The 13,432-nt window shown below is 36.6% G+C and overlaps 1 protein-coding gene across 1 annotated transcript in view; it reads left to right on the forward strand.

The window, feature by feature from the left end:
* The first annotated feature begins 1,489 nt into the window (after positions 1-1,489).
* Positions 1,490-13,432, forward strand: part of LOC110343352 (transmembrane protein 182-like) — a 67,574-nt gene continuing 55,631 nt past the window's right edge. Inside the window, exons 1-2 of the mRNA XM_021234653.2 lie at positions 1,490-1,677; positions 7,108-7,228. Of these exons, the coding sequence (XP_021090312.1) occupies positions 1,522-1,677; positions 7,108-7,228 (277 nt within the window). The 5' untranslated portion in view covers positions 1,490-1,521. The remainder of the gene's footprint in view (positions 1,678-7,107; positions 7,229-13,432) is intronic.

A 13,432-nucleotide genomic window follows, 5' to 3' on the forward strand; every position in this document is an offset into this window, starting at 1 on the left:
GAACTGAAGTTGGATAGTAAACTCCCTGGGGCATTTGGACAATGCCTATCTTCCCAAGACAGCTGCACAAATCCTTCCAAAACTATTCAGCCACCTGTTCATATCCTTCATGTTCCTTGGTCCTCTGAACTGCTATGACATTCTTTGAACCTCTATATCACATTTCTGTCTTCTCTACCCACACTTTAAATATTAAGAAGTACTGGTTCATATATAACATTCTGGTCTCTGTAAGTGATTGTATGGTGTTCAGCAATGAGAAGGAATTCATTGTTCTGTTTTCATCTTGCTAATAAATATTAACACTTTATAATATATTCTGTAACATTTTATTTGATGTGTATGTGTATAATTTGTTTTTCTAAGCAATAATAGGTGCCATAAAGACAGATATGTTATGCTTCCTTTTATAATAACATTCTCACCTAGTGATTTTTCCTAAAAATCACTTAATAAGATGTATCATTTGCTTATCATGTGCTGGGTATTATTTGATTCACAGTTTACTAGCAAATTTAGTTCAGGCATTACTGTCATCATCATTTTAATAGTACAGAGACTGAAGTTTAGAGACTTGTTCAAAGCCCATAAACTAATAAGTGGAATAAGTGAGATTCCAACCCAAGATAACTACAAAGATTATTCTTCTATTATAACAGCATTCTGGCCACTCATCTCTCCTTGTTAATAGAGGGTACCTCTGATCACACTGGCTTTCTGTCAACTATCTGTTTTCCAAACACAGTAAATATTAAATGAATAAATAAATGAATAATATTTTGATTTGTGTATATTTCTTAATATCTGCATTGTTTAGTTCTTGCACAAGATTATAGTTAGAAATTGATAGTTATGACAGAAGTGGTAATCTCTTCTTTTCACTGGGAAATTTCCACTAGTACAGAGTTGTGCTTATAACTGTACTGCTGAGTCTTCAAAGCCAATATGTAAGTGTTGCATTTTATATTACGTATTATGTAGTTATTGGTGCACATGTATTACTAAGTGACAATGTTAATTAGAATTTCTCAGGTAATCAACTCAATCTGTGATCTTCCCTTTAGGTAGATAGTTACCTCTTTTATAGATATCACTCATTTCACTTACACTGAAGACAGAAGTTGCTATCTTACATCTCATTTATATGTTTGTTAATTATTTTGTGGAACTGATCTGCCTGTGTATGTGTATGAGAGGGAGGACGGGAGGGAGGGAGGGAGAGAGAGACAGAGAGAGAGAGAGAGACAGAGACAGAGACAGAGACAGAGACAGAGAGACAGAGAGAGATTTTGATTCTGGAGCAGGTTTGTGTTAGATAGACCATTGGCTTAATTCAACCAGGTCACCTGCTTTTAATAGCTCTTCTCACACAGCCTGGTGAAACCTAGACCAGCTACAAAAAGATGTTAATCCTAGTCTTAAAATAGTGACTTCTGTTGAGACCTACAGATAGCTTTAGCAACTGGTCGTTTCCATGCTTCTTCTGCATGCAATTTTAGGAAAGAATACAGTACTTCTATCATGAAGATTGGAATTGCTGCTCTTGTGGCAGGAATTTTTGGTGCCGTTGGCATTATCCTATTTTTGGTAGCATTCGGAACTGAATATTGGTTACTTGCAACGGAGACCTGTGGAAGTTTTAACTCTAACAATGGAACTTTGGATATTGAAGAAGAGGTAACCAAAAATCTAATGTTTTCTTGAAAAATTGTGGAACTTGAAATAGTTGCCTATTAGAGGAGAGTAGCATTTTCAGAAATCTACATAATATTAGGTTGATTCTTTGGGCCTTTATTCTGTTAAAGTGTAGTTTTAAATTTAATAATTTTTGTTTTGAGTTGTTTCAGAGAGTGGAGATATGGAATCCAGGGTAATTTGAGCAGTAAGGAACTCAGGTTGTTATCGATATTGTTGTGATTTTATTTTCAGACTAAAACATGTTATTTTGGACGGTTAATTTGCAAAATGTCCTTCTCGTGATTTTCAAATCGTTTTACTGTGTAAAAATAATGTGGATATTTGAGGAAGAAAACAAAATGTTTGTCATAATTAGTAAGCATGTTCCTCCAGAGGCGTTCTCCAAAGTAAAAATTGTTTTCCTTTCAGGAGAGCTGAAAAGTCATTTTCACTGCTGTGTTGTTGGAACTGTAGTCCAGTGTGAAAGGTTATTTTATGGAAAGGTTTACATAGGATTCACAAAATTTTATCCAATTCAAATTTCACGAAATTCAAACATAATCATGTTATAAAACAATACTCATCTCCCACAGTTAAACAGTGCTCTTTATGCCTGCAAAATATTCATACACAAAATGCATTTACCATTTGAAGTGAATCTCCAGTGAAGAAGAAAAGCTATTGTTCTTCTTAGGTAAAACAACAAACAAACAAACTAAAACAAAACAAACCAAAAGCCTGATTCCTACTCAGTATGAATTGGTGTGATCGGGAATGTGTTAAATCTGATCCCAGTTCTCAGAAAATTCACTTTGACCTCCATTGCGACCATTCTTTGTTTTTGTATGATTTCCTTTCCAGAGGTCTTTCATTTCTGCAGTTTCTAATAAATTCACACTCATTACAGTCCCATCAATGTGTATTATTTTTTTTCTAAAGAGATCCTGGAATGCATTTACTTTTATTTGCTTACTTGTTGTTTCACAGTACATCTCTGGTTACTATCAAACTGGTGATCCTCTTGCCTCTACCTCCTGAGTACTCGGATTGCACATGCATACTTCTATTACTGTAAGGGAATATGTTTATAATGATGGATTCATTATTAAATAATGAATTATTTAACTAAAGAGATAGTTTTGGGGGGACAGCTTCCTGGTTTCTCTGATCGAATATCACCTAGACTGCCACATACTTCATTTAAACTGTAATTAGACAGTCACTGTACTCCCCAGGAAATAATAATGGACACCGTTGAGAAACACTTGCAGATACCCAAAAGAATGTTACAGCTGGTAATCATATTTGAAATCACCTAGGCCTGCTAGTTATCTCCCTCTGTATTTTTTAAATCATAGTAAGATTATTATACTGTTAACCAAATCTATTTGAGGTCTACAGTGTCTAGCACATGGACTAAAATGTTGCTGGATATGAGTATTTTTTACTGAGAGAGTTTTGCCATTTTCCAAACGGCAAGGAGCATATCTGAACTCACAGAACTTGAAGCTGAGAAACAACCAAAACTTAGAATTTCTTCTAGTGTTCTAGCCATCATTTCTTGATTATTTTATTACTTTAGGATATATTTAGTAGTGTCCATGTGTGTGGACAAAGCAAAACTCAGTCTAGACTGAATGGTCCATAAACAAGAACTAATTATTAGTGAGTCTAATGATTATTTAATGTTCCTCTTATCTTTATAATAGTGTATTTGTAAGTCATAAAGATATTTTACCTAACATGGGGGAGGGCCTAGGTCCTGTCTCAAAGGATGTGACAGACTTTAATGAATCTCCATGGGAGGTCTTACTGCCCCTGAGGAGTGGATGGGGGGATGGTGGGAGAAAATGGGAGGACTGGAGAGAGGGAATTGGGATTGGTATGTAAAATAAGATTGTTTTTAATTTAAATAAAAATTAATTAAAAATATGTACTTAATAATAAGAAGAAAATGAGTCTGCATTTTCTAGACACACACTTTGCAATATGACTCTTTTAAATTCATGGAATAATTTCTAACAAATACTGATGTATAATCACCATCAAGGGATTCAATTAGTATATAAGTAAGCCTGTGTTTAAACAAAGAAAGAGAAAAAACCTTTATGGATGATGTTGTTTATTATTCTAGACCTTCTCTGTAATATTTCATTGTTGAGCATAATATTTATAATAGCACTGCCTACAAATAAAAATTGATGAAGGCAAGGAATTAAAAATAGCAAATTATTAGAGCTTAGTGGATTTGCTTCTGTTATCTAATATGGAATTACATAGCATGGGAAATTTGTGTTTTACTCATATGGAGCAAGCAAAAACAATGAAAATATGATATTGTACATATTTTTATCTTGTTTCCATGACATAATATAATCTTGTTAAATAAGCATAATTAATACACAAAGAGAGAAAATGTTGATTTATAGCTAATACTTTATCTCATATTGTTTAACTATTTCTACTTACATTCTTTTCTTATGCTGTAGAGCTAATCAAAGATGTTTGCATATGGAACCAGTGACAGATTTCATCTGTAGCTACTTTTCTGTTTGGTCATTTTAAGCTTAAGGGTTATTCAACTATACTATGGAAAAGATTGTGCGACCTGTGCTTATTTAATACTCTACTCTGCTATTTGTCATTTCTCAAAGAGTTTAAAACAAAACAAAAAGGTTTAGAATCAATTTTACTCTAAAATTTTTATCTTAAAAGTTCCCCCATAGTATATGATAAAATTATTTACATGTAAATTAGGACTTAAAAATAAATCTACTATACAGGAATGAGATTTACAGATGTATGGAACACAATCCCCAAATGTTATAAAACAGTTAAATTATTTGTTATCCATGAGTATAGCTTATTTTGTGATCAAATGTTTCCAGTTTTTTAAAAAATAAAGTTTTCTTAATGGTATTGCAAGTTAAAATATTATACACATCTTCACAATAAAACCTGTTATGCAACAAAACAATCTGGTAAACTATCCTGAGTATTTAAAAATACATTTTAAAACCATATTATTAATTGATTTGCTATCCCTAAAGACTTATAGTAAATAATACATTTTGAAAGTATAGTTCATAGTTTTAATCGTAATAAAGTAATGAACTCTTAAAATAACATCGTAAAATACATCTTTAAGTCCAGGCCTTTCTGTTCTTATTATGACCTTATGATTTATACTCTGAAGTAAATAAAGCTTGACTGTTTAGCATTCACCTCACCAATACACTACCTTGAAAAAGGTTGAGAGTGCAGACACTTTAGCTTCTTGGTTTTTCAGTGAATTTCATTTCTGAAGAAATTTTGTTTGGTCTCATTAATTCAATTGTGAATCATGAATTATGCCAATTCCTGATCACAATTCACTGATTGTTAGCATGGGAAATCCTGTGCTATGATTTATAACCAAGAATTATGGTACAACAGATCCCTAATGGGATATGTACAAGAAATTTATGCCACTTAAAGAAAAATTAAAATAACAGGCTGTATTTATTTATACATTCTTGGAACAATTTGTTAACTTACTCATTAAAACACTGATATTACAATAATATTGTATAAAGTAAATAGGCTATGCCTTGGGTTCAAGAGGGAATTAGGTGCACAGGAAAATTTAGTTTCCAACTTAAATTGCCATTGATTAGGTGTTCTGTAAATCTATGTTGTATATTGAGCATGCTGTAAGACAAACACTGTGCATTCATTTTAACTTAGTTTTAAAATATATTTTATTTATTCTTTGAGAATTTCATACATACATACAGTATATTTCTGTCATATTTACTCATCCTTCTTTCTTCAACTTATTTTGTGTCTGTCTCCCGTGTTTCCTTCCCAAACTTATTGTTCTCTTTTATCCCATAAAGGAAACTAAGTCTCTACTAACAGTCATCAACTGGCAATAGCTCCTCAGCTTTGGGTGACAGCTCATTTATTCATCTCTCATGCATGGTATAATGTTGATTCACTTGATCTTATGTAGGCAATCACATGCATTTTTGAGTGCACTGACCTTGTCATGTTCAAAATATGCTGCTTCACTTCAACCCTCCTCTATGTCTTGTCTTTCTTTTACAACCCTTTTGCACCCTCTTATGCAATGTTCCCTGACTCTTATGGAGTGGCTTTGGAATGCTTACCTCATTTAACAGGTGAGCATTCCAAAGACACTTATTTTCTCACTTTGACCAGTCATAAGTGTCTGTGTTAGTCACCATCTAGTATACAAAGACAAGTTTCTGACAAGGAATGAGAATTACACTAATCTTTTAATATGGAGATACAGTATTATTTAGAGAGAAGTTTGAGACTGTGTCCACTTAACTAAATAATAGTAGTGGGTACATTCCTAAAATGTATGAGATCCTCAACCATATGTACTTGGCCAGATTTACAGTATCAGGCATGAGTTTTTTTCTGTAGAGTAAGCCTTAATCCAGAGAGCAGTTGGTTATCTGCATAATATTCATACCACTATTGGACCCATGGGGATATCTTTCCAGACCAGTTGTTAAGACCACTTACAGTGTTTAGAACTGGTTAAGGCTATTGATGTCCTTTACCCATGCATCCTATATATTACTCCCTCATACCATGAAAGCTAGTCGATAGGAGGGAGCTTCCAAGTCAGTGCCAGCATGATTTCTCTATCTGTGACCAAAGAATTTGATGTCTTCAGCAATAAAGACTTACCATCAAGTTCTTATGGGTAACCAAGAACACATGTCTATGTTTACCACTTGAGGGGATACTGGACACTGGGCCTTTTATTTAGCAACTTAAGACTTCTGGAAAGAGCATTGTCCTCAGTGTAGGGTAACTTAATTAATACTTTGTGTGTGTGTGTGTGTGTGTGTGTGTGTGTGTATACAGGTGTCTACACACACACATGTGTGTATGATGTTTATAGAGTAGTTCTTTTCATATGGCTTTCCAAACACCCTAATGTTAGTTATTCCTCCTCCACTCCTTCCCTTTCCTACTCACCAATCCCACTCTCCACATAAATCTTCTTCATCATTTACTATTTTGAAAACCTCAAGCATAATTCTTGAGAGACATGTATAACAATGATTCATCAATATATCACAAAACCTTAAAATATTAAACTTTTCCTGTATTCTCATTAAAGCAATTTAAGTTCTTAGTGTTCAAGTTAATATCTGTTCACTATCAAGAATGATATTACTTATAAGGTCATTCAAATTGAAAAAATTAAGAGCTACCAAGAGAAAATGAATCAGAATATTCAAGACAGCAAGATCATTAGTTGTACACACTAGTACAAAGAAAATGCTGGAAAGCATGTTATAAAACTGTATTTCCTAACCTGTCATAAGTGGTATTTCAGCATGTTGTAGAATTCATGAAAAAACAAGTCATACATAGTGCTGTAATTTAAATTATTTTATTTCACAGTATGATGAAGATATGCATGACTATGAAGAAATGTCAGTGATTTACCACCATGAAGGATTCTTCTGGAGGTGCTGGTTTTTTGGAGATGATCCACAAACTTCAGTTTGGAGATACTGGTTTAGTGAGTATGAGATATTATGTATGTGTGTTAAAAGTGTGGCCTTATTTTAGCTCCCGAAATAACCTCTTACATAGGAATTGGAGGAGATGCTTTGCAGTGACAATATATATTGTATCTAAACACCCCAGGTTTGGAAGGTTACTCTTTATCACATTTGCTCTAGAAGACAGTTGAATTTCCTTATATCCATGGATTTTAACCGATCACTTTGTGCATGCTAAACAAATGTTCAAGAATCAATTTGTAGCTGGGCATTGGTGGCACAAACCTTTAATCCCAGCACTCGGGAGGCAAAGGCAGGAGGATCTCTGTGAGTTTGAGGCCAGCTTGGTCTACAGAGAGAGTTCCAGGACAGCCTCCAAAACAATACAGAGAGACCGTGTCTCGAAAAACCAAAAAAATAATCAATTTGTAACATAAAACCAATTAATAAAAGTGCATTTATGTTATTTGTGTCTTTGCATGCAACTCTAACTTGCTAAGTGAGAACTTAATTAAATTTTGAAGGCTTCAGTTTAATGTAGCAATAATTATTTAAAATAATTTTATTTTAAAATACTGACAAGGATTATAATTGCCTGCCTAAATAGTATTATACCTTAGAAACAGAGATTGTCATTGTGGATTTATAATTCTGTGTTACCATAGGAAAATTACTTAACTATTCTTATCATCATGATTGGTAACAAATTTTATCAGCATTAATTTGATATGTAACTCCATGGTGATGAATAAATATCAAAGCCTTGGCTTTTCTATATGTCTAGGTATACTTTTACTTCATCAAGCTATACATCAAGTCAATAAAGTTGATGAGTTAGACTTGAGTTAAATTACACAGTTGAAATATTACCAAACATAATATACATTTAGTATATTATTTTCAGCACAGCATAGATTTTAACTCATTATATGATGATAATAATAATGATGTCATCAAAATATCTGCTACCACACTTTTTATCATATCTGGTTGTTTTTAAAACTAGAATATGTGTGTATCCTAAAGATTGATATACAAGCAAATTTACAGGTTCTACTTTTCTGAAGGGAAACATAGGAGTGGATGGGGGAATTTAGGGGAGGGGAACTTCAGTCAGGAAGTAGTATATGAGAGATGAATAAATAAAAATAATTGTAAAAGAGGCTCTTCTATAAATGGTTGAGCTGATTTTAATCTCAATATATTAAAATCCTGTTTCAGGACTAATCACAGATCAGACTGATCGCTAGATATATATTAATAACTTAATATATATTCAGAATAATGATACAAATATATTTTAGAAATACAAGAGAATATACAAGAACTATTGCCATCATTGAAGGCATCAAGTCTTTTGTATATCTGAGAAAAGAAGGAGATAAATAACAAGTACATAGAACAGAGACTAAATATGGCTCAATGTGTAAGATAACTTTCTTTGCAAACATGAAGACCTAACTTCAATTCCTCATACCATGTTAAAAGCTGGGTGTGGCCTTCACTGTTGTGAGATGTGAAGTTAAGAGGATTACTGGGCCAATTTTTAGGAAGTAGGCTTTGCGTGTGTGTGTGTGTGTGTGTGTGTGTGTGTGTGTGTGTGTGTGTGTGTGTGTGTGTGTTGGGAGCTGGAAGAGCTTTTGCATCTTGTGGATGTTTCGTGGAATCTTGTTTTTGACCACACTTTGATCTGTTCCTTCCAATTTGTTCTTATCAAGATATAAATAACCAGTCTGTACCTTTCTTACAATTATTGGCTCCTGTATCTGGAGAGATACCAACATACTTGTCAGCCTCATAGCTTGAGTATTTCTTCACATGTTCTCATTCTTTTTTATTTAAATTAGAAACAAGCTTGCTTCACATGTCAATCCCAGCTCCCTCTCCCTCTCCTCCTCCCCTGCCCACTTAGAAATACCCCCAATGCCCAGTCCACTTCCAAGGAGCATGAGGCCCTTCGTAGGGGATCTCCAAAGTATGTCATATCATCCGGGGCAGGGCCTAGGCCCTCTCCCATGTGTCCAGGCTGAGACAGCATCCCTTCAGGTGGAATGGGCATCCAAAGTACATCTGGATACCAGGGATAAATGCTGAGCTGTTGCCCGAGGCCCCAAAGAATGCTGAAACCTCCTCACTGACACCCATGTTCAGGGGGTCTGGATCAGTCTCATGCTAGTGTCTTGGCTATCAGTCTGGAGTCCACGAGCTCCCCCTCTTTCTGTGGGTTTCACCAGCCTGGTCTTGACCCCTTGCTCATAACTCCTCCCTCTCTGCAACTGGTTTCCAGGAGTTCAGTTCAGTGTTTAACTGTGGGTGTCTGCCTCTGCTTCCTTCAGCCACTGAATGAAGGCTCTAGGATGGCATACAAGGAAGCTGTCAATCACTTTATCAGGGAAGGGCATTTAAGGTAGCCTTTTCACTATTGGTTAGATTGCCAGTTGGTGTCATCCTTATAAGTCTTTGGACATCTCACTAGTGCCAGATCTCTTTTCAAACCTATGTTGACTCCTTCTATTATGGTATCTCTCATCCTGGTCTCCTCTATTCTTCCCCGGACTCAACCTTCCTGCTCCCCCATGTCCTCCTCTCCCCTCCTCTTCCTTCACTCCCTCTCCTTCTCTCCCCTCTCCCCATGCTCCCAGTCCTCTCAGGAGATTCTGTCCCTTTCCCCTTCTTTGAGGGATCATGTATATGTCTCTTTGTGTCCTCCCTGTTTCGCATACTCTCTGGCTGTGGGAATGTAGGCTGGCACTTCCCCGTTTCATGCCTAAAATCCATAAATGAGTGAGTACATACTGTGTCTGTCTTTTTGTGACTGGGTTACCTCACTCTTGATGGTTTTTTCTAGTGCCATCCATTTGCTTGCAAATTTCAAGATTCCATTGTTTTTTTTTTCTGCTGAGTAGTACTCCATTGTGGAAATGTACCATGTTTTCATTATCCATTATTCAGTTGAGGGGCATCTAGGTTGCTTCCAGGTTTTGGCTATTACATATAATGCTGCTATGAACATAGTGGAACAGATGTCCTTGTTGTATGAATGTGTATCATTGAGTATATGTGTAAGAGTGGAATTGCCGATTCCCATTTTCCTGAGGAATCTCCATACAGATTTCCAAAGTGGGTGTATGAGTTGGCACTCCCACCAGCAGTGGAGGAGTGTTCCACTCTCCAGCCAACCACACCCCCAAGCCCCCACTCAATCCCGACTCCGTTTCTCAGGAAGGGTAAGGCTCTCCATGTAGGATCTCCAAAGTCTGTCATATCATTCAGGGCAGGGCCTAAGCCCTCCTCCCTTGTGTCCAGGTTGAGAGAGTATCTTTCCATGTGGAATGGGCTCCCAAAATCCATTAGTATGCCAGGGATATATACTGATCTACTAACTGAGGCCCAACAGATTGCCAAGGCCTCCTCACTGACATCCAAATTTACAGGGTCTGGATAAGTTGCATACTGGCCTCTCAGCCATCAGTCTGGTGCCCATGAGTTCCCCTTGTTCAGGTCAGCTCTAGGTATGGGTTTTACCAGCCTGGTTTTGACATCTTTCCTCAACACTCCTTCTCTCTACAAATGGGTTCCAGAAGTTCAGTTCACTGCTTAGCTGTGGGTGTCTGCCTCTGCTTCCATCAGCCACTGAATGAAGGATCTAGGATGGCATATAAGGTAGTCATTAATCTTATTATCGGGGAAGGGCTTTTAAGGTAGCCTCTCCACTATTGTGTAGACTGCCAGATGGTGTCATCCTTGTAGATCTCTGGAAATCCAACTAGTGCCAGATCTCTCCTAAAACCTATAATGAATGCCTCTATTATAGTATCTCTCATCCTGCTATCTATTCTTACCTCAACTCAAACTTCCTGTTCCCACATGTCCTCCTCTTCCATCTTCTTCTCCCTCTCTCTTTCTCCCTGCTCCCTATCCACCACTCCTAGGCTCCCAATCCTCTCAGGAGATCCTGTCCCTTTTTCTGTCTCTGTGGTACAATGCATAGCTCTCTTAGGGTCCTCCCTGTTTCCCATAATTTCCAGTAGTGGGATTGTAGGTTGGCACTCCCATGATCCATGTATAAAATCCATATATGAGTGAGTACATACCATCTTTGTTTTTTTGTGACTGGGTTACCTCACTTAGGATGGTTTCTAATAGTGCCATCCATTTGCCTGCAAATTTCAGGATTCCATTGTTTTTTTTCTGCTGAGTAGTACTCCATTGTGTAAATGTACCACATTTTCTCTATCCACTCTTCAGTTGAGGGGCAACTGTGTTGCTTCCAGGTTCTGGCTATTACAAAAACTGCTGCTATGAACATAGTCAAACAAATGTCCTTGTTGTATGAGTGTGTATCATTGAGTATATGCTTAAGAGTGGAATTGCTGGATCTTGTGGTAGACTGATTCTCATTTTCCTGAGGAATTCCATAATGATTTCCAAAGTGGCTGTAAGAGTTCACACTCCCACCAGCAGTGGAGGAGTGTTCCCCATTCTCCACAGCCTCTCCAACATAAACTGTCATTGGTGCTTTTGATTTTAGCCATTCTTACAGGAGTAATATGATATCTCAAAGTTGTTTTGATTTGTGTTTCCCTGATGGCTAAGGATGTTAAGCACTTTCTTAAGTGTCTATCAGTCATTTTATACTCTTCTATTGAGAATTCTCTATTTAACTCGGTACCCCACTTTTTTTTTTGGTTTTTCGAGACAGGGTTTCTCTGTGGCTTTGGAGGCTGTCCTGGAACTCACTTGGTAGTCCAGGCTGGTCTCGAACTCACAGAGATCCGCCTGCCTCTGCCTCCCGAGTGCTGGGATTAAAGGCGTGCGCCACCAACGCCCGGCTGGTACCCCACTTTTTAATTGGATCCTTTGGTGTTTTAGAAACTTGCTTCTTGAGTTCTTTGTAAATTTTGTAGATCAGCCCTCTGTCAGATGTGGGGTTAGTGAATATCTTTTTCCATTCTGTGAGCTTCAGTTTTGTCTTGTTGACTGTGTCCTTTGTCTTACAAAAGCTTTTCAGTTTCAGGAGGTCCCATTTATTAGTTGTCTGTCTCAGTGTCTGTCTGTGCTACTGGTGTTATGCTCAAGCATTGGTCTCCTGTATCAATTCATCCAAGGGTACCTCCTACTTTCTCTTTCAAGAGGTTCAGTGTGGCTGAATTTATGTTGAGGTCTTTGATCCATTTGGACTTGAGTTTTGTGCATGGAAATAGACATGGATCTATATGCTTTATTCTACATGCCAGCATCCAGTTATGCCAGCATCATTTGTTGAAGATGCTTTCTTTTTTCCATTGTATAATTTTTAGTGTCTTTGTCGAGAATCAAGTGTTCATAGGTGTGTGGCTTAATATCAGGAATTTCAATTCGATTCTGTTGGTTTATCTATCTATTTTTTTGTGCCAACACAGTGCTGTTTTCAGGACTATAGCTCTACAATAGAGCTTGAAGTCAGGGATGGTGATGCCTCCGGAAATTCTTTATTGTACATGGTTGTTTGTTTCCATATAATGTTGATTATTGTTCTTTCAAAGTATGTGAAGAATTGTGCCAATATTTTGATGGGGATTGCACTGAATCTGTAGATTGCTTTTGGTAAGATTACCATTTTTACTCTGTTGATCCTACCCATCCAACAGCATGGGAGATCTTTCCATTTTCTGGTATCTTCTTTAATTTCCTTCTTCAAAGATTTGAAGGTCTTCCTTATAGGTCTTTCACTTGTTTGGTTAGCATTACCCAAGATATTTTACACTGTTTTTGTCTGATTTCTTTCTCAGCTCCTTTATTGTCTACATATAGTAGGGCTAGTGATTTTTTTAGTTAATCTTGTATCCTGCCACTTTGCTTAAGGTGTTTTTCAGCTATAGGAGTTCCCTGATAGAGGTTTTCAGGAAACTTATATAAACTATCATGTCGTCTGCAGATGGTGAAAGTTTGACTCCTTTTCCATGTTTTCATTCCCTTGATCTCCTTTTGTTGTCTTGTTCCTGTAGCTAGAACTACAAGTACAATATTGAATTGATATGGAGAGTGTGTATAGCCTTGCCTTATTCCTGATTTTAAATTTGTTGAGTTTCTCTCCATTCAGTTTGATGTTGGCTGTTGGTTTACTGTATACTGCTTTTATTATGTTTATGTATGTTCCTGTTAATCCTGATCTCTCCAAGACTTTTATCATGAAGGGGTGTTGGATTTTGTCAAAGTCTTTTTCAACATCTAGTGAGATG

The sequence above is a fragment of the Mesocricetus auratus genome, unplaced genomic scaffold, assembly GCF_017639785.1.
Source record: "Mesocricetus auratus isolate SY011 unplaced genomic scaffold, BCM_Maur_2.0 Super-Scaffold_100003, whole genome shotgun sequence".
NCBI lineage: Eukaryota > Metazoa > Chordata > Mammalia > Rodentia > Cricetidae > Mesocricetus > Mesocricetus auratus.